Source organism: Carcharhinus amblyrhynchos, chromosome 6 (genome assembly GCF_965287045.1).
Source record: "Carcharhinus amblyrhynchos chromosome 6, sCarAmb.v2.hapA, whole genome shotgun sequence".
NCBI lineage: Eukaryota > Metazoa > Chordata > Chondrichthyes > Carcharhiniformes > Carcharhinidae > Carcharhinus > Carcharhinus amblyrhynchos.
In genome coordinates, this window is record NC_137329.1 from 94,700,675 (window position 1) to 94,725,472 (window position 24,798).

The 24,798-nt window shown below is 44.6% G+C and overlaps 1 protein-coding gene across 2 annotated transcripts in view; it reads left to right on the forward strand.

Moving 5' to 3' along the window:
* Nucleotides 1–13,287, forward strand: part of slc13a4 (solute carrier family 13 member 4) — a 91,153-nt gene extending 77,866 nt beyond the window's left edge. For both annotated transcript variants that reach the window (XM_080190999.1, XM_080191000.1), the window contains exons 12-15: nucleotides 4,494–4,666; nucleotides 5,739–5,900; nucleotides 10,133–10,270; nucleotides 11,877–13,287. In XM_080190999.1, coding sequence (XP_080047125.1) covers nucleotides 4,494–4,666; nucleotides 5,739–5,900; nucleotides 10,133–10,270; nucleotides 11,877–12,014 — 611 coding nt within the window. In that variant the 3' untranslated portion in view covers nucleotides 12,015–13,287. The remainder of the gene's footprint in view (nucleotides 1–4,493; nucleotides 4,667–5,738; nucleotides 5,901–10,132; nucleotides 10,271–11,876) is intronic.
* Nucleotides 13,288–24,798: the final 11,511 nt, after the last annotated feature.

The window sequence follows — 24,798 nt, forward strand, 5'->3', positions numbered from 1 at the left end:
GGTTTGAATCCTGCCATGGCAGATGATGAAATTTGAATTCAATAAAAATTACCTAGAATTAAGGATCTACCGACAATCATGAAACCATTATCGACTGTCAGAAAAATCATCTGGTTCACTAATGTCCTTTAGTGTGCCAGGATGCCAGGTTGGCTCTGCCCAAAGGGCATCCCCTACCCCAACCTCCTGAGGGGCTTTAATGGATTCCTGTCCCACAGTGAGGCTAACACAACAGGACCCCTTTGATGGGGACCATATGTGACCCTTGCTGGTGTGGACCTTCACCAGTGAGGTTGCAAAGGCAAGTAAGCACGAACCATTGTGCCCTGGGCTCACTTGTAATATTTAAGTTCTATTTTAAATAGGATCTAAATATCATAATCAGCCTCGTGGCCTTTTCAGGCACGAAGCTGATTTTACCGGATAGCCAGTGCCAGTAGGATTGCAAGAGGTTAGAAATCGGCTGCACACCCAATTTTTGCCTTGCCTGCTATCTTACTGGCTCACCCCATCCAGACCGATGGGGTGAGATGGGAAAATTGCCCCTTTGATCTTTTTATTTGATAGGGTATGTAATTGTATTAGATGCAGTTCGGAGAAGGTTCACTTGACATATTTATGGAATGAAATGCTTACCTTATGAAGAAAGACTGAACAGGTTAAGCCAGAACCATTGGAGTTTAGAAGAATGAGAATCTTATATTCAAACATATAAGATTCAGAGAGGGCTTGATCAAGTGGATACCAAGAGGACAATTTGTCTTGTGAGGGAGACTACAACTAGGGACACAATTTAAGAATAAGAAATCTCTCTTTTAAGACAAACTTGAGAAGAATGTTTGTTCTCAGAAGGCTGTTAGTCTGTGGCATCTCTTTTTGAGAAAGTAATGCAAGCTGGGACATTAGATTTATTTAAGGAAGAGTTAGATAGATTTTTGATCAACAAAGGAGTCAAGGGTTATCGGGGGCAAACAGAAAAGTGGAGCAGACACTGCAACCTGGTCAACCATAATCTTATCGAACGGCAAAGCTGGTTGAAAGGGCCAAATGGCCTACTCCTGCTCCTAAGTCCTATGTTCTTGTGACTAGAATAAGGAGTACCTAAAAAATAAGTTGCAACCTGGTGAAGCTACAAGATTGGATGACAGGCAAGTTATTAATAAAGGCAAATACAAACAACAGAGCTAAGCAACCCCATAACTAATTGATGAATTCAAAGCCATGTTGTCCTGCTACCTCCAAACATGAATGTGCGCAGGTAATTAACCTATTTGGAGGAGAAGGGCCCGTGGACACTCCATTCCCAATGATGGTGATATCCAAAAAATCAGTGCAAACAGAAGGCTGAAACATCTTTACTTTCATCCAGAAATACCAAGTGGATGATTCATCTCAGCTTTCTCCTGAGAATCCCACCACCACAGCAATCTTCAGCAAATTCAATTCACTTTACACTATATGAGGAAATGGCTGAGTGTACTGGGTACAGCAAAGGCTGTGGCCATCCACAGCAATATAGCTGCTGTGCTGAAGATTTGTGATCCAGAACCAGTTGTGCCTCTGGCCATGTTGTTCCAGTACAGCTCACACTGCTATCCAACATGAAAAATTTCCCTCTCCATGGAGGGCAGGAAAAGTCCAATCTGGGCTATTACCACCTAACCAATCTGCACTCAGTCATCAGCAAAGTGATGGAATGGGTCATTGAGAGTGCTGTCGAACAGCCATTCCCCATGAATAATCTGCTCAGAATGCCCAGTTTGGGTTCCACTCGGAGTACTGAACTCTCATTATAGCCTTGGTTTGAACATGGGCAAAAGGGCTGAATTCCAGAGCTGAGCTGAGATTGACTTGTCCTTGACATCAGGGCATCAGGCGCACCTAATAATATTGGATTCAATAGGAACCATGAGGAAAGTGTGTGACTGGTTAAAGTATGAAGGTGGTTGTGGTTATTGGAAGCTACCCATCTCAGCTCCAAGACATCATTTCAGGAGTTCTTAAGAGTGGTATCCCAGGCCCAACCACCTTTAGCTGCTTCTTTGAGCTTTCCTTAACTTTCAATGGCATTATCATTGCCAAATCACCTCCCTCGCCCCCCTATCATTAACATCCTGGGAGGGTCACCATTGATCAGAACCTTAGCCACGTAAGTACAATAATACATATATCTGCTGCAAGAGCAGATCAGATGCTGGGAGTGCTGCAACAATTCACGCCCTGATTCGCCAAAACCTAGCCACCATCTGCAAGGCACAAGTCAGTGGTATGATTGAACACTCTCTGCTTGCCTGAACTAGTGCAGTTCCAACAACACTCAAGGAACTCCAAACCATCCAGGACAAAGCAGACCGCTTGCATAGCACCCCATCCTTCAACAAAATCATTCAATCCGTCCACCACTGGTGATCTATGGTTGCAGTGTGCACTAAATGCACTGCAGCAACTCACCATGATCCCTTCGACAGCACCTGCCAAGTACATGACTGATGCTGATAAGAAGAGCAAGGGCCGCTGCATGTTCCACTCCAAGTCACACACCATCCTGACGTGAAAGCATACTTTCTTCACTACTGTTGTTATGATTCCCACAGAGACACAAAGAGGAAATTTGAAATCTCAATTACTCACTGAAAGAATGAAGCTATAAGATTCCACAGTTTAAAGCAAATGAATTTTATAATACAATAATCAATTAAGGTGAACACTGAAATAAATACTGTTTTAGGTAATTTCCTTCACTGTCACGTTCTCCCCATGTCTGCTTGGGGTTTTTCCAGGTGCTCTGGTTTCCTCCCACAGTTCAAAGGTAAGCTTGATTGACCTAGGGTCAGGGGATTAGCAGGCGCTGCAGGAATAGGACCTGGGTAGTATTGTGGTCGGTGCAGACTCAATGGGCCAAATGGCCTCCTTCTGTACTGTAGGGATTCTATGATTCGAATCAGAAAACATAGTAGAACCAACATCCTCAACTATAGCTTCCCTTTTCTATTGTGACTCTCCTGGAAAGTCTTTGACTGTCAGGTTCTTGAAGATTATCCCCTTCCTTGGGATCAACTCCAAACTTTTCCATAACTATGTGGTGAGGTTTGGGGCATTTCAGCTCAAGGCTGAACTTTGCTTACAATTCCTGCACAATGACTTTAAAATTAGAAATATCCCTGCTTTCTAAAGCTCGATTGTCTGTTCTACAGTCTTTAGCAAATACTTTTCCCTTGTCTCCTTAACTCGGGGCTTAAAAACTCACTTGCAGTCCCAAGCTCAATACTTTCTGGTGTCTCCAACCGAACTGTTTATCGCTGTGAGGAAAATGCAAGCCCTACACAAAAGGGCAATTCTCTGCAACATGATTAGCAACGTGGCATGCCTGGCAATCCAAAGTGGTACCTTACTTCTCCCAAGTGGTGCCTTACCTCACCCAAAGCTGTACGCTGGCAATCTAAAGAACTCACCAATTACAGATCTCCTATTCCCTGATCTGTTCTGCATTCTCCGGGATACATGCAGCTTAGTTTCAGAATTCAGAACTGACTTACATGGCCAACTGCCTCTGCAAATTGTGCGTATGTGAACCCGGTCCAGGCTCCAATCCTACCCCTGCAATGATGGGACATGGTGGATTGAGGCAGGCCCTATAAATTTTGTCTTTTTCCAGTATGGTAGAGAGAATCTTTGTATAAAGAAAATCCTGGCCATTGTCTCCAGTTTCCCAATTCAATGATAGCCATTTTTATGGCTTTCACTGCCCCCTGCATCCCCAACTCTGACCTCATAAGCCCACCTGGAAGGACCGCGAATGTGTAAACATCTTGGATAATTTGACAACTTCTGATGCCTGAGGTTCAGTTACTTTGCATTCAAAAATTTAATTCCTCAAAACTATTCGTTATACTTCCAAAGAATTGATGTAAACCATGAAAATAAATGATTACGACACTGGGTGAACAACTTGCGACTCTCTATACAACAGCACTGTTGGAGTAGACCACATAGACTACAACAGTTCAAAAAGACAGCTTGCCATCACCTTTTTGAGGGCAATTAGGGATGGGTAATAAATGTTGGCCTTGCCAAAGCCACCCAATTATTTAACAAATATGAAAAAAGTACTAACTTAATTTGCATAAATTCTAACCAGAGACTTCCTGGTCTGAAGTCTAGCAGTCATAATTGCATTCCTTGGCCTTTGGCTGGCAGGTACTGCATGACTGAGGCCCTATACACCTTGTCTCAGCAATGCACGTTATACCCAATGTTAGAAAAGGTCCAGTGTGATTATTCAATTCCTTACACTGCAATCACCAGTTATTTTGTCCACAGAAAGGGTCAAAGGCAATTGGGTGGAGAGACAATAATTTAAGATGAGAAGATATAATCAAAGGCTGCAGCTTTTCTGAAGAAAATAAGAATACTTCAAAATAAAATGGTTTGCCGCCTTGTCGGGGAACAAGTTTCAACTTTTTTCTGAATCTGATCATTTATTTGTGACATAGATGAGGAAAGTGTGAAAGACACAAAGAATCTGAATAACTCCAAGAGTGTGGATATCTCAAAGGATCCCAACCCACTGGCACCGCTGATCAACTGGAAAGACTTTCAAAAGCACATGCCTTGGGAGATTGTCATTCTGGTGGGCGGGGGATATGCCCTGGCAGCAGGCTGCAAGGTAAAGACAGTAATGAGTGTGGGTCCAGTATCACCACGTGTTGTGTGCATTTCTAAGTTTGACTTGTTTACAGACACAGGAGCAAACCAAGTGCTCTTATCTGGAGAGCTGCCACAGTCAGTTAGTTACAGTGGTTACTTCACGTCACTAAAAGTGCTCAGGCAGTAGAAAGGTTATTTGGGTCATTCCATGCTGAAATAATCCTAAAGCTGACAGGTTTGTAAAGGAGCTTTCACAAGTGTCAACTATCCTGACAGAGGTAGCAAACAAAATAGAGTTTCCTCTCCCTGAAGGAAGAGAAAATGATTTGTCTCCTGATGGATTGATGGCACATCCTGATATCTGAACCTGGAGATTTTCAGAGATGATCTGGAGAAGACTTAAGGTCCAATTACCAAGTTTTCATGCAAAGTCAGGCGTGAGGCGAGTAGCATGACCCACGCCTGCCTCCGCGCTGGTTCCCCCTTTACCAAGGGCCTAAAATGGCCACCGTCTGGATGGCACCTGAAATGGGTGCAATGTCAATTTAAATGCATTTGCATGCCATTAAATTGATTTAATGGGCTGCACATCCAAACTTACCGGCACTCCCCCTTTACCACCGTGTTCATCCGTCCAGATTCGGCACGAAGCAGACATGGTCCGCAAAAGTCTGATTTGGGCACTCCAGCTTCGAGGAGCTCTACTTCAGATTGGTGAATTGGGGGGGAGGGGGGGGGGAGGTGGTGGTGGTGGGGTCGCCTGAGAACGGGTCTAAAGATCAGACCTGAAACACTCCCAGTTTCAAATTCGCCCAGCACTTAGAATGAAAATGGTAAAATAGGGCCTTTAGTCTCCCCCATTGATTTGTCATTTCAACTGAAGAGGGATGTATGGAGGATATTAGTTTTCAGGTCTGTATTGCCCATTTGCTAAAAATTATAGTTAAATGTGTTGCACAGATATCCTTTAGGTATTTGATACCATGTTAGAGTCTTGTTGTTTCTTGAATAACAAAAGGTTCTTTAATAGTCTGCCACTCCCCTCTGCGTGCATGCATTTCTTTAATGAATTTGCATTTTTCTCTGCCCAGGTGTCTGGTTTATCAGATTGGATTGGACGTCAGATGGAACCAATGAGTAACCTCCCTCCGTGGGCTGTTACATTAATTGCCTGCCTCTTGGTGTCAGTTGTCACTGAATTTGCAAGCAATCCAGCAACCATCACAGTCTTCCTACCTATTCTCTCCACGCTGGTAAGGAACACAATGGGAAGCAGTGCTCATTTATGCTATCACAGAGCTGATGTCCATTACTAAATTAGTGCTTCGCTAAATGCTATTCTATTTTGTTCCAGACATTGGGGGAGTGATTTTACTATTTTGTTTCTAAGTGCTGGGCAGACTTGAAACTGGGAGAGTTTCAGATCCGTCTTTTGGGCGTGTTTTCAGGCACACACCACCACTGCCCCGCATCCCCCCCCCACCCCCCCATAACACATTCCGCCTGCAAAAATATCAGCAAGCCTGTTGCTCGCTGCAGAAGCCTGTGGACATGGCTTCAAGTCTTACAGAGGGAGGTAGTGAGCATGTGCAAGCCTTTGATGCTGCACATGTGCGTGGGCAGTAGTAGCAGTGGTCTGACAGAGAAGAGATAGCTGTCCAGCCCCTACTAGTGCAGGCAGCCAGAAGCAGCTCCGTTCCCTGCAATCACAGGAGCCCCAGCCCGAGATATGACCTCAATGACCCCCCCCTCCCCCCAGATGCCCAGACCAATTGTGGACCCCCCCCCACTCCTCCTCCCCGCCCCCGCCCCCCCACCACCGATCGCAGATCCTCCACCCCATCCCCCCAACCGATTGCTGCTGAGTGGCAGCGGGTCCCCTCTCCTTTCCTCTCCTCACCGATCCCCCTCTCCCTCTCTTCCTCCCACCGATCCCTGCTTAGTGGCATTAGGCCCCCTCCCCCCAATAGCCCCTTCCTATTCGCCCCACCCCAACTGGCTCCACCCACAGGACCATCCTCCCATTAGCTCTACATAACATAAGAACATAAGAAATAGGAGCAGGAGTAGGCCACCTGGCCCTTCGAGCCTGCCCCGCCATTCAATAAGATCATGGCTGATCTGTCGTGGCTCAGTTCCACATTCCTGCCCTCTCCCCATAACCCTTAATCCCCTCTCTTATCAAAAACCCATCAACCCGCGTCTTAAAAATATTTAGCGAGGCAGCCTCCACCACTTCAACGGGCAGAGAATTCCAGAGATTCACCATCCTTTGAGTGAAGAAGTTCCTCCTCAACTCCGTTCTAAACCGCCCCCCCCCCTTTATCTTGAGGCTATGTCCCCTAGTCCTACTGTCCTTTCTGAGCAGGAAGAGTCTCTCCACCTCTATCCTATCCATCCCATTCATCATCTTATACGTCTCAATGAGATCTCCCCTCATTCTTCTAAACTCTAACGAGTACAAGCCTAGTTTATTCAGCCTCTCCTCATAGCTCAACCCCCTCAACTCCGGAATCAGCCTAGTAAACCTCCTCTGCACTCCGTCCAAGGCCAAAATATCCTTGCGTAAGTGCGGCGACCAAAACTGCACACAGTACTCCAGCTGCGGCCTCACCAATGCCCTATACAGCCGCAGCAAGACCTCCCTACTTTTATATTCAATCCCCCTCGCTATGAAGGCCAGCATCCCATTAGCCTTCCTGACCACCTGCTGCACCTGCAGGCTGGGTTTTTGTGACTCATGCACAAGGACCCCGAGGTCCCTCTGCACCGTCGCCTGCTGCAGTTTTTCTCCACGTAAGTAATAGTCCTTCCTACCATTATTCCTACCAAAGTGGACCACCTTGCACTTGCCAACATTAAATTCCATTTGCCATTTCCTGGCCCATTCGCCCAGCCTATCTCGATCCTTCTGCAGACTCTCCACACCCTCTGCGCAATTTGCCGTTCCACCAATCTTGGTGTCGTCAGCAAATTTCGACACCATACACTCGGTTCCCTCCTCCAGATCATCTATATAAATGGTAAATAGCTGACGCCCCAGCACCGACCCCTGGGGCACTCCACTAGTCACCGACCGCCAATCCGAATAGCACCCATTGACCCCCACTCTCTGCCTCCTATTTGACAACCAATCCTCTATCCACGCTAACACCCTACCCCCAACTTCTACTCCTGGCACTGCCCAGTGGGCATTGCCCAGATGTCAGGGTGGCACTGCCAATCTGGCACTGTCCAAGGGGCATCCCCCCCTTACGCTCAGTATCCCCAAAGGGCCTCAATGGCCTCCGGTTCCATCGGTGAGGCGAAGTCAACTTCTCCTCATTCATGGGGAGCATGTCAATCCTCGGTGGTGCGAACCTTTCCTGGCGAGATCATAAAGGGGGCAGACCTGAAGAATTGAGTGACGGGCTCGCTTAGCAGATGTAAAACAGCATTAAAATAAATTCACACAAAGTAACCTGTCTCTCGGCCATTTCTGGCCAGAGGCTGACCCTGCCAGAAATCTGAAGCTTGTAAAATGGCGTAGGTCACAAAAACTGGCACCAATCACACTAAGCGCTTTACGCGCCACTTTACCACTACATGGTGCCCGAAAACGGGTGCAATGCAACGGTAAAATTGCCCCCAGAGACTGGAATAGGTCGCTCAGTCACTTGAATCTGTTCTATTGTTCAGCTGGATTATGCCTTATGTGTAGCTGACCTCCACCTATCTACCTTGTTCTGTAATTACTAGTATCCTTTTGGTAATTAGGGTAATGATTCCAAGATTTTTTAAATGGGTATAGCTTTGTAGGGGAGAGAGTTTCAGATTTCAATGACCCTTTGTATGAAGAAGTGTTTGAATAGAACACCATGAGCAATGAGGTCAGCTAGTCAATGTCAGAAAACTAGTTTCACATCCTGCCACTGCTACTGGGATAAATACTTTCTCTTTCTGCTGGCTGTGGGAATCTGACTGAAATGTGATTTGGAAATTCAATGATCTTCCCAGTGACTCAACTCAGGTGCACAGCAATTCCACAATTCACTAGAAATTACCCCTGAACCTTCAGTCTTGAGGGTATGAGAATGTTGTGAATATTGGATGACGCAGCAAAAGAGGGTAATCTTTTCCAATTCGGAGACATAAATACAAATATTTCAGTACAACAAGTGAAGGAAGCCTTTTCCTTGTTCAGTTATTGTAGAGGGGAGCTTTACTTTGCTTCCAGTCTGTGCTGTACCTATCCTAGGATTGCCTACTGGGTTCGTGTAATGGGAGATTTACCATGCATTTAACTCCAATTATGTGAGGTCTGTGGACACTCCATAGATGCAAAATGTAGGAAGTGTTTTATTCTCAAGATATCTGTAAAAAAAACATTAATAGCATTAAAAAGGACATGTTCACATGGCTCTGTGTCCCTTCCTTTCACAGTGGAACCTCCTCAAGGCTACGTAACATTAGAGTGAGGCAATTATGAATTTAAGGAAGATTTTGCCTGGCAAAAACACAGTAACATATGTGTCATTTAGTCTGCAAACACAAGTGAACCTTAACCAGTTTTAGATTTTAAATTTTGTAGTAAGAATACCTGGTTACAGTACATCCATTCTTAAAATGTGAAATTTATTAGGGCAGAGAATGTCAAAGATGTCCCTTAAACCTTTTTTTTGCTGAATTCTAAAGTGATTCCAATTCTCAAATCTTTTCTTTCTGACCAATTTGTATGCCTCTCCCTTTGATCTAATACTATCTCTAATTTCCCTTGTGAGCCATTGTTTGGCCACCTTTTCCATTTCATCTTTATACCAGACAGGAATGATCATTATTACAGTTCACCCATGTTCTCCTTGAATGTTTGCCTATCCACCATCATCCCTTTAAGTAACATTTCCCAATCCATCATAGCCAATTCACACTTCATACCACTGTAGTTTCCTTTATTAAGATTCAAGATCCTAGTCTCAGAATCAACTACATTGCCCACCATCTTGTTGAAGAATTATATTACGGTTGCTTGTCCCAAAGGAGTCTTGCACAATTACTCCTTTCTCATTACACAATATTGAGCCTAGAAATGCCTGTTCTTTAGTTCCTTCTTCAAAGTATTGGTCCAGAAAATCATCTCTGACACACTCCAGGAATTCCTCCTCTACCATATTGTGACTGATTTGATTTCCCAATCAAAGTGCAGATTAATCTCATCCATAAATCCACAGATTCTCCATGGTGCCATGAAACCTGAGCCACTACATCAGGTCCCTATCCCCACCAGGGATTTCTTGTGTTTCCCATTGCTGCTGCAATTGACACAAACCCAACAATTATATGAGGTAGGAGTAATTACATTGTAATATCTTTATTCCCATCTTTCCAAAGTATTTCTTCAAGCTTCTGTACCTCTGGTCAAGTATCCATTGTTCTATACATAAACCTAAGAGTCATTTTAGAGGATGCATCATTTTGTGTTTAATACATCTCTCTGTTTTACTTGTAGTCTGAAACTCTGCAGATCAATCCCTTGTACACATTGATACCAGCCACGATGTGTGTGTCCTTTGCCGTGATGTTGCCTGTTGGTAATCCACCAAATGCCATTGTCTTCAGCTACGGGCACTGCCAAATTCAGGACATGGTAAGGAATGTTGAGTGCTAAGTTTGATAGCGCTCAAGAACAGCCTGGGCATTACGTTGGCCTGATTGACAGAGTCATGTTTGTGATGTAGATAACCCTTGTTACTGCCTACTGGTTCTGGGTCATGCCTGGGAAGTCTCCTGTCATGGCCCTGGCACTGTCCTCTGCCACAGCTCCCTGGCAGTGCCTCCCCAACGTTGCCCAGATCAGGGACCTTTCATGGCAGGAACACATTATGTCATGGGCAGGGTGTTTGAGGGAGCTGGAGTCAGAGACAATTTGAACTGCAAGTCCCACTGTCACAAAGAGCGGTTTGGAAACTCCCATTGGGTGCCTGTCCCCAACAGCTTTCCCACCTGCTGAAAATGGGGCCTTAGTCAAAAAATGAGAAAATTCCTCCCTATACGTTTTCAGTTATAAATTTGGTTTGGAATAATGATGACTGCTGCCAGAATACTGCGAATTGACGGGCATGATACATTGCCTACAGTCGCATAGTTCAATCCCCTTCAGTTCCAATATAGGGTACAGTGGACATCCGGCAGCTGAAACGTGATGGGTACTTTAAGAGAGGCGATGGCGTAGTGGTATTATCACTGGATTATTAATCCAGAAACTCAGCTAATATTCTGAGCACCCAGGGTTGAATCCCGCCATAACCACTGGTGGAATTTAATTTCAATAAAAAAAAAGTCTGGATTAACATTCTACTGATGACTATGAAACCATTATCAATTGCTGGGGAAAAAAATCCATCTGGTCCACTAATGTGTTTTAGGGAAGGAAATCTGCTATCCTTACCTGGTCTGACCTACTTTTGAATCCAGAGCCACAGCAATCTGGTTGGCTCTCAACTGCCTTCCAAGAACAAGTAGCAATGGGCAATAAATGCTAGCCAGACAGCACCACTCATAAGAAAACACATGAGGTTAATGGCACCCTGCACCATGGCCAAGGCTGAATCCCAGTGAAGTTGTGTGCTCACTCTGCTTGTTTGTTTCTCTGAAGTGAGAATACCATATAGAATCATAGAATCCCTACAGTGCGGAAGGAGGCCATTCAGCCCATCAAGTCTGCACCAACCACAATTCCCTATCTCTACAGCCTCATGCGTCTACCCTAGCTAGTCTCCCTGACAATAAGGGACAATTTAGCATGGCCAATCCACCTAACCCACACATATTTGGACTGTGGAAACAAACTGGAGTATGCAGAGGAAACTCACGCAGACATGGGGAGAACGTGCAAACTCTACACAGACAATAAACTCTTGAGAATACAAGCCCAGACTGCTCAATCTCTCCTCAAAGGATAATCCTGCAACCCAAGATTGGCAGACTAAAAAGTAAACAGTTTTCCATCCCATATTTGTGAACAAAATTGTGTTTTATCACCAATTGCACAGAATATGTTTGCAACTTCTCCAGACTATACCTTGATATTAGAGGATGAATTCTGTAATCTCAGTCCCCTGAGCGGGTGGCCTGCTTGCTGAGAGCACAGGTTGGAGAACGGTGTGTTGTCATTCTATTTCTTCCTCGCTGAAAGCTCAGAGTTAGTTATTTGATACTTTCCCAGGCTGACAGTCCCGTTTCTGTGTTTACAGGTGAAAGCTGGGTTTGGTGTGAATGTAATCGGCGTGGTTGCTGTGATGCTGGCTATCACCACCTGGGGCTTTCCTCTATTCCAACTTGAACAGTTCCCCGCCTGGGTTTCTGCTAGCAACATAACTAGAGGCCTTTAACCAGGAATGGCAGGGCAAGAGACTCACAGTGCACAGAAGATGGAAACCAGCCTGCAAATCATTTGATCAATGATAACCTATTCGGCAGGGACGAGAATCCAGCAAGAATCATTATTCAGATTGCACACTATTAAGGAGTGCAGAACATAGATTTGCACACCCTCTCCACTTCTCCTCTCACGTGGCAGCTTTGATATCGGGAGCATTCGTTAATCCTTTCTGAGGACTGTTCCAGCTTTTTGTTTCCCACCTTTGGGAATTTTGTTGGGGGTGGGGGCGTGTGGGATTTCACAAAGTGTTTAATTGTTTTCTGTTTCTAATTCTTTCATTGGTGGTGGCTCATGTCAGAATTCAGTTCCGCGGTTTCCAGCTCCTCCTGTGAGCCAAGACAAGGGGGCAAGTTGTTTGACTGCACGAGGCATCGCAGTCAAGCCCGATCAAATCCTCGCTCAGCAGTCTTTCCAACAGGGAAATGATATTGTAATAGCAATCGGGAGCAGGAACCCTGGACGTTTTTCTCCCCCTTTCTAATCTTGGGACACAGAGGCTGAGTGCAGACTTTCCAGCATTGCTCCATAGCTGCTCCCTGCATAGGCTGGGAAATGTGACATTCCTAGTCTGTCTGATTCCTACTATCACAGCTTGCTGCCCCTTTCAAAGGAGCGGATGGCTTTGATTTGCAATAGATGTTAATTCTGTACTGTTTAATTGCATTGACCACTGTGGGTACAGATCCCTGGAGTGATTTATATCCTGTATGTGTATGCTAACCTAAGATGCACATATGATACATTCCACTGCTGACCCAGGAGTATTTGGCAATGACACTGGATGCATAGCTGAAAGAAAAGCCCCTTTCTCTCAGCTCTACCATTATATAACATGCAGACCGTTTCACCACGCAGACTGTACCCTAGTCTAACACTGAGTTTAGATGTCTCCTTTATTAAAAGGAGGTACTGTTATTGTCATAATCGGTGGATACTGTCTGAGGGTAGATTCCATCAGGGGACAACGCTACTCTGAAAATCCTTCAGGACGCCAGTAAGGTTGTGTCATAGCAGGTCCTGTATCTGCTGGAAAACCAATATTACAGTGTTTTTTAAAAAATCATTGTTTTTAACTCTGACTAAAGAGAGAATTAATAAACTTGCAGCACAAGATGCAATTGACATTGCACTGATTTAGTTATTATACAATGATGTCATCCTGCCTCACCTCCTCTGTTTAAAATGCCTATTATGAGAATATAAAGTTGTCAAATATGATGGTTTTGACGGGTCATTTTCCGCTTGTTACTGAAGGTCATCTCTCTGTAGTGGCTGTAAGAACCCAATGTGAACGAAGTTTCAGCCTGTCCCCTCTAGGATATATTCCTAGAACCCAATCTGCCAATCATTTTGTACAAAACACCTCTAAATTATTAATTTCACAAGGACAGCTGATGGAAGAATTGGAAGATGGGTAATAGGTCCAGTGGGGATGGCCTTTTGAGCTTGGAGCTGAGGCACATTGTAAGGCCAAAGGTAAGATAACTTTACTCAGCATCTAATTGGGCAATATCTAACGAAGGTTGCTCATTGCTGACACGAGATGACAAAAATAGGAAATTGTTCCATTTTCCACTCCGAATGTGCATTGACTCAGGGACAAAAATATACCATTTTATTAAGTATAAAGTGTAACTGCAAGAGGTACAACAGAAAATATTAATGATTGAGAAATGGTCGACTCCCAGTGCTAAGATGCACTCAGAAAAGAAGAATGCACTTCTCTACAACTCATTTTTACTGGATGGGAGGAAGGTTGAAAGGGATTTAATATCACACTAAGAAACACTACCAATCACCATAGAAAGACAACAGATTATCTTTGTGACAGTAAGAATATCTCTGTGACAACCTAAGCTGCAAATTCTTCATTACCAAAATGGAAGCAGCACATTTTAATGAAATGAACATCCAATGATACACCATGGCCTTTTGGCCATTTCTGCATGATTCCTGTGGTTAAACCAGTTATGTGGAAATGCAGTGTCCATATTCATTTGCTGCTCAGATTACCAGACAAGATTTTCATTATTAAGAGTAAAGTGAGCACTTTGTGGTACTGTATAGAATGGCATATGAGCTGATGGAATAACGCAGATATATGCTCAGCAGTTTTCTGGTCAATATCATTTCACATGTGAATTACCAAGTCAGATGCAGTGCACATAATAAAAGCAAAATACTGCGGATGCTGGAACATGAAACCAAAAGAGAAAATGCTGGAAAATTTCAACAGGTCTGACAGCATCTGCAAGGAGAGAAAAGAGCTGATATTTTGAATCCAGATGACCTTTAACAAAGGTCAGCTTTGACAAAGGGTCATCTGAACTCGAAGCATCAGCTTTTTTCTCTCCTTACAAATGCTGCCAGACCTGCTGCGATTTTCCAGCATTTTCTCTTTTGGATGCAGCACACATAATTTTCTTCTGCCAGAGCCAATAAAGTTATGGGGAAAAAGATCCAGTTTGAGGTACCTCTTGCCAGTACGTCGGTGAAACATTTGCTCAATGCTGGTACATCAGTGAGTTATCCAGTCAGCATCAGTGAGTTATCCAGTCAGCATCTGTATATCAATGAGTTACCCAGTCAGCTTCAGTACATCAGTGAGTTATCCAGTCAGCATTAGTACATCAGTGAGTTATCCAGTCATGGTTAATACATCAGTGAGTCATCCATCCGGCATCTGTATATCGGTAAGTTACCTAGTTAGCATTGGTACATCGGTGAATGATCCAGTCAGTGCTGGTCCATCAGTAGGATACCCAGACAGCACTCCTACATCAGTGAGTAATCTGGTTAATATCTGTATATTGATGAGTGATTGGTCTGCATCAGAGTTGCTGATCAGTTATTTAGGATATTTCAGTTGTCCCTGTAAATTGACTGATTTTCCGTATTGTTCAAGTGAACTGACTGCAAGGTCTGGATAAGACGATTTTCCTATTCATTTCTGATTTGAATATATTCAGAAGGTACTTTCAGCCTATCACTGTATATTAAAAACACGAAGAATTATTTCAGATTCTCACAATGCTCTGAGGGGTTGTGCTGACTGCTAGAATTTTTATTGAAGAACTGGCACTAACTGAGCGAACCACTAGCAGAATTGCTAATACATGGTAATATTTCTGGTTGGCTATGGGACAGCAACCCTCACTTTGGGCTCATTGCTTTCATTTCCTACAGGACAACATGCTACTGCAGTAAATCTGTCTTGTTTGGCACCTAGACTCTCACTTTTGACATTCACTGACATTCCCACAAGAAGTCCTGTAGCTTAGTTGGCTCAATATCTTTTGTGTAAATTGCAGGACTCAGTGTATTTCTGAGCAGTGATGGGATTCGTGGGTCACTGATAATTCTATTCCTCCCTCTCTATCAAGAAGATTCTTACTGACTGGTATACATGTTCCCCAAACACTGAACTCTGACATTTTACTGAAACAGCAAACAGAAGTCCAAGGTACCATTGGAAATAATTACGGCTTCAGTGCCCAACAATGATTACCAACACCCTACTCATTCTAACCCCACATAAACCCAACACCTCACCAGTACTCCTGGCTTCATATGTTTCTGAAAGAATGAGTTGCTTTTTTGAAAACCTCAGCCAACACAAAGGTAATTGATGCCCCCTGTCTAGGAAATTCAAAACTATGATTTCTTGAACATGTTGTTAAATTAAAGAAAGGAATCAAGATGCACCCTCCCTCTTTAAAATTTGCACAATTTTTTTATTTTTTTGGAGTTCACAAAAAATCTGCACAAATGCTCAAACTTTGTCCTCTAGGTAGACTGTGATATTTCTCCCAAAATATCTAATTGGGATCATAAACTGTACAACTGAGTGTGATTGTCATGTATGAATGTCCAGGATCCTTGGAGGGTGTTAATTAGCTCCTATTCTGGACACTGTTGCAGGACCGAGCTGTCTTTACACCAGTATGGAAAGTGAATAAAATCTACAGCACAGTCTCAATTAAATGTCTTGAGATGGTCCTTTCCAATTTGTCAATGTGCAAGAGGATAAGAGGACCCATTTATTTAAATGTTTGACACTATTTCCAAGGAATGAAATTACAGATGCATCACTGGATACTTTTTGACTTTTGAATACTTGCATTAATTTAGGGTTTCAAACACTGATGAATAAATGTCACGTGTAATGACGAGGTCTTTTGTATCATTTATGTCTGCATCTAAATGGTTGGTTGACACAATAAATCTAATGGTTGCATTTCCATTTTGGACATAATCAGGAAATTGCACCCAGAATGCATGCAAAATTGCACTTGTTAAGTTACGGTTAAGGTTTCTGCTAAAATTAATTCACACAATCTGAAATGTAAAATTTCCCATGAACCAGGGCATTTGGGCAAAATAATAGAATGTAATCATTTTGTAAATTGCCATGAGAAAATATCCTTTGATTTATTGAAGACCACACTTGGAGCAGTTCTGGGCACTACAACTTAGGAAAGACACGTAGGCTGCGATCTTCCTGGCCCATTGCACTACTCGAGTAGTGCAGCAGGCCAGGAAATACCAGCAGGGGGGCTGAAATGGGAATCGTGACCAGTGTCAAGCTGGCCACGACTTTTCCGGTCCTTTTTTTATGGCATAGTCAGCCTTGCGCCAGGAAGCAGCGCAAGGCTAATTCAAATATTGAAATGCCGATTTGAACCTCATTAGGATGGTATCATCTGGTCTCACTAATGTTTCTGACCCTGCTGGGGGAGGTTCCCCGAGAGAGGATTAAAGCTGGTTCACAGCAAGAGGGGTCACGCATGATAGGAGCAACGGCTATTGAGGCTCCCCGTGAGGTCAGGGGCAAGGGGTTTGCTGCTTGGGCAGTGCCTGCCTGGCAGTGCATTGGAGGGAGTGTCAGGCTGGCCATTGGAGCGGGGAGCACGATCAGGGCTGGCCATGTGGGGTAGTGGGTCGGGCTGGCCATTGGTCGGGCTGACGATTGGAGCTGTGGAGGTGGGGGTGGTCAGGGCTAACGATTGGGGACATCTGTCAAGGCTGGTGGTGTGGAGGGGATCCATTGATGATTGGGAGGCCAGCAATTTGGATGCCAGTGTGCATTTGCCAGTCTCCCTACTGCTGGTCTCTCGGATGGAAATAAGCCCTGCCTCTCACCACTACCCCATTACCAGCATGAATCCCCGTGGAGATTTTGTGAAGCGTAGGGTGCCAAAAATTAGCTTTGTTTTGGAAAATCACTCCCAATGGACTTGGAAAGGGTGTAACATAGAATTACCAAAATGTTACTTGTACTACATGGATAACTTAGAAGGACAGATCATACAATTAAGGGTGGAGTTAGGAAACACTTAGAAACCATAGAAAAGTTTGGCACAGAAAGAGGCCATTCAGCCCATTGTGTCTGTATCAGCCAAAAGATAAAACCTAAAACGCTAGCTACCCTACCTAATCCCACCTTCCAACAGCTGGTCTAAAGCCTTGCAGGTTACAACAATTCAGGTACAGATTTGCGCGGAGGAGATGGTCTAGTGGTATTATCACTAGATTATTAATCCAGGAACTCAGCCCATGTTCAGGAGACCAGTGTTCGAATCCTGCCATGGCAGATGGTGGAATTTGAATTCAATGAAAAAAAGAAATCTGGAATAAAGAATCTGCTGATAACTATGAGATCATTGTCGATTGTTGGAAAAACCCATCTGGTTCACTAATGTTCTTTAGGGAAGGAAATCTGCTGTTCTTACCTGGTCTGGCCTACAGAGCCCTGCAATGTGATTGACTCACAACTGTCCTTGGGTAACTAGGGATGGGCAACAGATGCAGGCCATCCAGCGATGCCCATATCCCATGAATGCATTTTTTAAAAATTCAGATACCTTTTGAATGATCCCAGGACTTGCGCCTCCTCCACCTCTAAACCAGGTAGTGAATTCCAACCACTTGTTGGATGAAGATTTTTTGTCTCATGTCCCCTCTAATCCTTCTGCCAATCACCTTAAATCTATGCCTCATGGTAATTGATTTCTCCACAAGGGGAAACACAGCCACCACTCTATCCAGGCCCCTTATAATTCTGTACACTTCAGTTAGGTCGCTCCTTCGTCAGTTCTAAGAAAAATAACCCTAGCCTTTCTAATCTTTCCTCAGAGCTGCAGTTTTCAAGCCCTGGCAGCATTCTTATAAATCTCTCCTGTACTTTCACTAGAGAAATTATGTCCTTTTTGTACATAAAATTCCACTTAAGGCCTAACCAGTATTTTATACATTTCCATCATTACATTCCTGCTTTTATATTCTATACCATGTCCAATACAGGAAAACATTCCACACACTTTCTTTATTACCTGGTCCACCGGTCCTGCCACTTCAGGGAAGGCAGGGAATTATAGGCCAGTTAGTTTAACGTCTGTTGTAGGTAAAATGTTAGAATCCGTCATCAAGGAGGAAATAGCGAGGCATCTTGAGGGGAATTGTTTGATAGAGCAGACGCAGCACGGTTTTGTTAAGGGGAAGTCGTGTCTGACAAATTTATTGGAGTTCTATGAGGATGTGTCTAGGGCAGTGGATAGAGGAGAGCCGGTGGATGTGGTCTTTCTTGATTTTCAGAAGGCGTTTGACAAGGTACCTCACAAGAGGTTATTGCAGAAGGTCAGGGGGCATGGAGTTGGGGGTAGGGTGTTAGCGTGGATAGAGGATTGGCTGTCAAATAGGAGGCAGAGAGTGGGGGTCAATGGGTGCTATTCGGATTGGCGGTTGGTGACTAGTGGAGTGCTCCAGGGGTCGGTGCTGGGGCCTCAGCTATTTACCATTTATATAGATGATCTGGAGGAGGGAACCGAGTGTATGGTGTCGAAATTTGCTGATGACACCAAGATTGATGGAACGGCAAATTGCGCGGAGGGTGTGGAGAGTCTGCAGAAGGATCTAGATAGGCTGGGCGAATGGGCCAGGAAATGGCAAATGGAATTTAATGTTGGCAAGTGTGAGGTGGTCCACTTTGGTAGGAATAATGGTAGGAAGGGCTATTACTTACGGGGCGAAAAACTGCAGCAGGTGACGGTGCAGAGGGACCTCGGGGCCCTTGTGCATGAGTCGCAAAAACCCAGCCTGCAGGTGCAGCAGGTGGTCAGGAAGGCGAATGGGATGCTGGCCATCATAGCGAGGGGGATTGAATATAAAAGTAGGGAGGTATTGCTGCAGCTGTATAGGGCACTGGTGAGGCCGCAGCTGGAGTACTGTGTGCAGTTTTGGTCGCCGCACTTACGCAAGGATATTTTGGCCTTGGAGGGAGTGCAGAGGAGGTTTACTAGGCTGATACCAGAGTTGAGGGGGTTGAGCTATGAGGAGAGGCTGAATAAACTAGGCTTGTACTCGTTAGAGTTTAGAAGAATGAGGGGAGATCTCATTGAGACGTATAAGATGATGAATGGGATGGATAGGATAGAGGTGGAGAGACTCTTCCTGCTCAGAAAGGACAGTAGGACTAGGGGGCACAGCCTCAAGATAAAGGGGGGGTGCGGTTTAGAACGGAGTTGAGGAGGAACTTCTTCACTCAAAGGGTGGTGAATCTCTGGAATTCTTTGCCCGTTGAAGTGGTGGAGGCTGCCTCGCTAAATATTTTTAAGACGCGGGTTGATGGGTTTTTGATAAGTGAGGGGATTAAGGGTTATGGGGAGAGGGCGGGAATGTGGAACTGAGCCATGACAGATCAGCCATGATCTTATTGAATGGGGGGGCAGGCTCGAAGGGCTAGATGGCCTACTCCTGCTCCTATTTCTTGTTCTTCCAGGACCTGTGGACATGCATTTCAAGGGTCTCTCACTTCCTTCATCCTTCAAATATCCTCCCTTTTATTGTATATTCCCTAGCTTTCTTTTCCCTACCTAATTGCATAGCCTCACCTTTCTCTTGATTGAATTCCATCTGCCACTTTTTCACCCACTGAACTAAGCCATTGATATCATTCTGGAGTCCACAGCTATCCTCTTTATCAATTACACAGCCAATTTTTATGTCGCCTGAAATTTTGCAGTTGTGCCACCCATAGTTAAGTCTAAATCATTAATATACTAAATAAACGAAAAGGTTCTAACACTAAGTCTTCAAACAGGGACACAACTGGGGTGGCAGGGTGGCACAGTGGTTAGTACTGTTGCCTCACAGCTCCAGGACCTGGGTTCAATTGGATGACTGTTTGTGTGGAGTTTGCATGTTGACCCTATGTCAGCATGGATTTCCTTCGGGTTCTCCAGCTTCCTTCCTCAGTCCAAACAAAGTTTGGTGGGTTGGCCATGCTAAATCATCCTTTAGTGTCCAAGGATGTGTAGGTGGATTAGCCATGGTAAATGTATGGGATTACAGGGATAGGGTAGGGGAAAGGGCCTGGGTCTGTTACTTTGTCAGAGAGTTGGTGCAGATTCAATGGGCTGAATGGCCTCTTCTGAACTGTAGGGATTCTATGATTCTGGGTAAATACTTTCCGTTCTCAAAAACATCCATCAATTACTTCTACACCACAAAAGTTGGTAGAAGTTTGGATCCCTCTTCTGCAAACAGAGATTGTTGCTGGATCAATTGTTAAATTAGGACTGAGATTGATAGCTATTTTTGTTAACTAAATATATTAATGGATGTGCAGCAAAGGCATGTATAAGGAGCTAGATTGCAGATCAGTCATTATCTCATTAAATGGATTAGTAGATTCAAGGATTCAAAAATTTTTATTCCTATGTTCCCACAATGTTGAAACTTAGCCTGATAAGGGGCGAGTCATGATCATGGCGCACAAATAGCAGGTAATGACCATCTCCAGAAAGAAAGCCTAACCGATTCCACTCGACATTGAGTGGCATTTTCATCACTGAATCCCCACCAGCAATATTCTAGAGGTGACAATTGACCAGAAACTTGACTGGGTCAACCACATAAATACTGTGCCTAAAAAAGCAAGCCAGAATCTGGATATTCTGAAATGAGTAATTCATTTCCTGACTCCCTAAAGTAAATCTACAAGGTGTAAGTCAGCAGTGTAATGGAATAATCCCCACTTGCCTGGAAGAGTGCACCTCCAACAACACTCAAGAAGCTCAACACCATCCAGGGCAAAGCAATCCACTTCAGTGGCACCCTTATCCATCACTTAAACATTTATTTCCTTCATCAGCAGCACGGTATGACTGCCATCTACAAGATGCGTTGCAGCAACATACCAAAACTCCTTTGGCAGTACCTTCCAAACCCACAATCCCTAGCAACTAGAAAGACAACGGCAGTAGGTTCACAGAAACAATACCTCCTCCAGTTCGCCTTCAAGTTACACATTGTTCTGACATAGAAACGTATCACTCACGATTCCTTCAGTGTTGCTGGCTCACAATTCTGGAAATCTGTGGGATTAGCTGTGGGAGTAGACTGCAACAAATGAAGAAAGCTATTGTTTCTCAATAGTCAATGAGTCAAAGGGCTCAATTCTATCATCACGTTGCGCCTGTTTTCAGGTGCAAAAACTTGGTAAAGTCAGGCGTGAGGTGAGTAGTGCAGTCCACGTCCGCCTCTGCATCAATTCCCCCTTTGGCATGCATTTAAATTGACTTAATGGGGTGCATGCCCAACTTTACTGGCACTTCGCCCTTTACCACCATGTTCGCCCATCCAGAATCCAGGTGGGAGGCAGAGAGTGGGGGTCAATGGGTGCTATTCGGATTGGCGGATGGTGACTAGTGGAGTGCCCCAGGGGTCGGTTCTGGGGCCTCAGCTATTTACCATTTATATAGATGATCTGGAGGAGGGAACCGAGTGTATGGTGTCGAAATTTGCTGATGACACCAAGATTGGTGGAACGGCAAATTGCGCGGAGGGTGTGGAGAGTCTGCAGAAGGATCTAGATAGGCTGGGTGAATGGGCCAGGAAATGGCAAATGGAATTTAATGTTGGCAAGTGTGAGGTGGTCCACTTTGGTAGGAATAATGGTAGGAAGGATTATTACTTACGTGGTGAAAAACTGCAGCAGGCGACGGTGCAGAGGTTCCTCGGGGTCCTTGTGCATGAGTCGCAAAAACCCAGCTTGCAGGTGCAGCAGGTGGTCAGGAAGGCGAATGGGATGCTGGCCTTCATAGCGAGGGGGATTGAATATAAAAGTAGGGAGGTCTTGCTGCGGCTGTATAGGGCATTGGTGAGGCCGCAGCTGGAGTACTGTGTGCAGTTTTGGTCGCCGCACTTACGCAAGGATATTTTGGCCTTGGAGGGAGTGCAGAGGAGGTTTACTAGGCTGATGCCGGAGTTGAGGGGGTTGAGCTATGAGGAGAGGCTGAATAAACTAGGCTTGTACTCGTTAGACTTTAGGAGAATGAGGGGAGATCTCATTGAGACGTATAAGATGATGAATGGGATGGATAGGATAGAGGTGGAGAGACTCTTCCCGCTCAGAAAGGATAGTAGGACTAGGGGGCACAGCCTCAAGATAAAGGGGGGGTGCGGTTTAGAACGGAGTTGAGGAGGAACTTCTTCACTCAAAGGGTGGTGAATCTCTGGAATTCTCTGCCCATTGAAGTGGTGGAGGCTGCCTCGCTAAATATTTTTAAGAAGCGGGTTGATGGGTTTTTGATAAGAGAGGGGATTAAGGGTTATGGGGAGAGGGCGGGAAAGTGGAACTGAGCCACGACAGATCAGCCATGATCTTATTGAATGACGGGGCAGGCTCGAAGGGCTAGATGGCCTACTCCTGCTCCTATTTCTTATGTTCTTATGGTGAAACAGACATCCTCCATATAAGTCTGATTTGGGTGCTCCATCAGTGATGGTTAGTGAGGAGGTAAATGCCTAGCTTCTGATGGCTTTCTGCTTGAGATCAGTGTGGGGTGGTGAAAGAGGGGTCAGTTATCACTCTGCCTGTGATCGGTGGGGGAGAAGGGGGGATCCGCTGCCACTCTGCCTGTGATCAGTGGGGGTGAAAGGGGGATCCGCTGCCACTCTGCCTGTGATCAGTGGGGGTGAAAGGGGGGTCCGCTGCCACTCTGCCTGTGATCAGTGGGGGTGAAAGGCAGGTCTGCTGCTATTCTGCCTGAGATCAGTGGGGGGGCAAAAAGGGGAAGGGGCCTGTGATTGCTCTGCATGGCGGGGTTGTGAGGGGTTAAGTGGGTCAGTAATATTGTGGGGTTGGGGCAATGTCTATTGGGTGGGGGAGGGGGTGCATAATGCAGCCCGGGACGGATGTGGCAGGGAACGCAACAGTCTGTCATTTTTTTCTTCACGTGCGCAATTGTAGGTTCCAATCAGAGTTGCAAGATTTTGGGTGCATTAAGCCCTGCCCACAGGCTTGTGCAGTGTGATTCTGACTCACTGATATTTTTTCAGGTAGAGTGTGTATGGCGGCACCTGAGAACAGGTCCAAAAGTGGGATCTGAAACACTCCCAGTTTCAAGTCTGCTCAGCACTTTGAATCAAAACAGTAAAATAGGACACATAAAGTTTTACAACACAGAAAGAGGTGCTTCAGCCCATCAAGCACTATATGATTAAGATTGGGCAGTTATTGTCTTTACCAATGACACCTACATCACATGAATGAATAAAATGGAAATCAATTGAATGAATAATGCTTATATCGTACAAGACATAAAGGTCAGTTCGAAAAATATAGGGGTGGTTTTCCTGGCCCTCCATGTGACAATTCTGGATAACAATGCACTGCACTTGTCTCAGGTGTGGCCACCACTAACACAGACCCAGTGCCTAGCTGGACTAGTACGGGAAAACAGAACACAAGGCAATCTCTTGGAGAACAGCTTCAGGACATTTCCGCTGACTTCAGAACCTTGTGACCATGTGATCTGAGAAAACTTACAAGATTATTTGAAGCCACAAGTGTGCCTTAAGCATCCAGCTAGGATCCCTTAAACCCTCCCCTGAGAGAGTCCAGGTAAAAGAGCACAATATCAGTTTTGTGAAGTAAGTAAGTCAAGAACCACCTTGACTATACACCTGGAATCTAAGCTTAAGCTGAATACATATGTAATATTTCTTCATTTCTGCTGGTGAAAATAGTACAATGGTATGAAAGCATAAAATGGAAATCCAAAGTTGATGTTATAAGATTGATGATGCATTTCAAAAGCATTCAGAAACAGAAATAACTTGCATTATATAACACCATAAAATAGAAACACATTTCAAAGAACTTCACACGGCCGCAATCAAAAAAATAATGATGCCAAGCCAGTAAAACAGGTAACAGATAATGAAAAACTTGGTCAAAGGGATGGGTTCAAGGAGGACTTTGAAGCAATAGAACAATTAGGAGAGCTGGAAGGTGTTAGAGAGGGACGCTAGAACCTGTGGGGACTGGACAGCTGAAGGCAAGGCTGCCAATGGTGAATCAAAGTGATTTGTGAAACATCAGAGCTCTCCATTGAAGAAATATGGTCCCAAGGGTTATGGCTGCATGATATTGGCATTTCTGACATAGGGACCCCATGCCAGGTCTCTGACTGTTCTCATTTGATCACTGTGCGAGTAGTACATGGGGATAAGAAGCAAGCTGACATGACATAAGGGCCATTGCACCCCTGGAGTCCTTTGTAGGGCTTTCAAAAGAGAAAGCTTTGCATTTATATAGTGCATTTCATGACCTCAGGATATCCCAAAGTACTTTACAACTAATAATATACTTTTGCTGCAAGGTTTGCTGGCTCTCTGGTTGTTTCTTGAAGGAACAATGAATAGATAATAAAAAGCCAAGGACAAAGTGA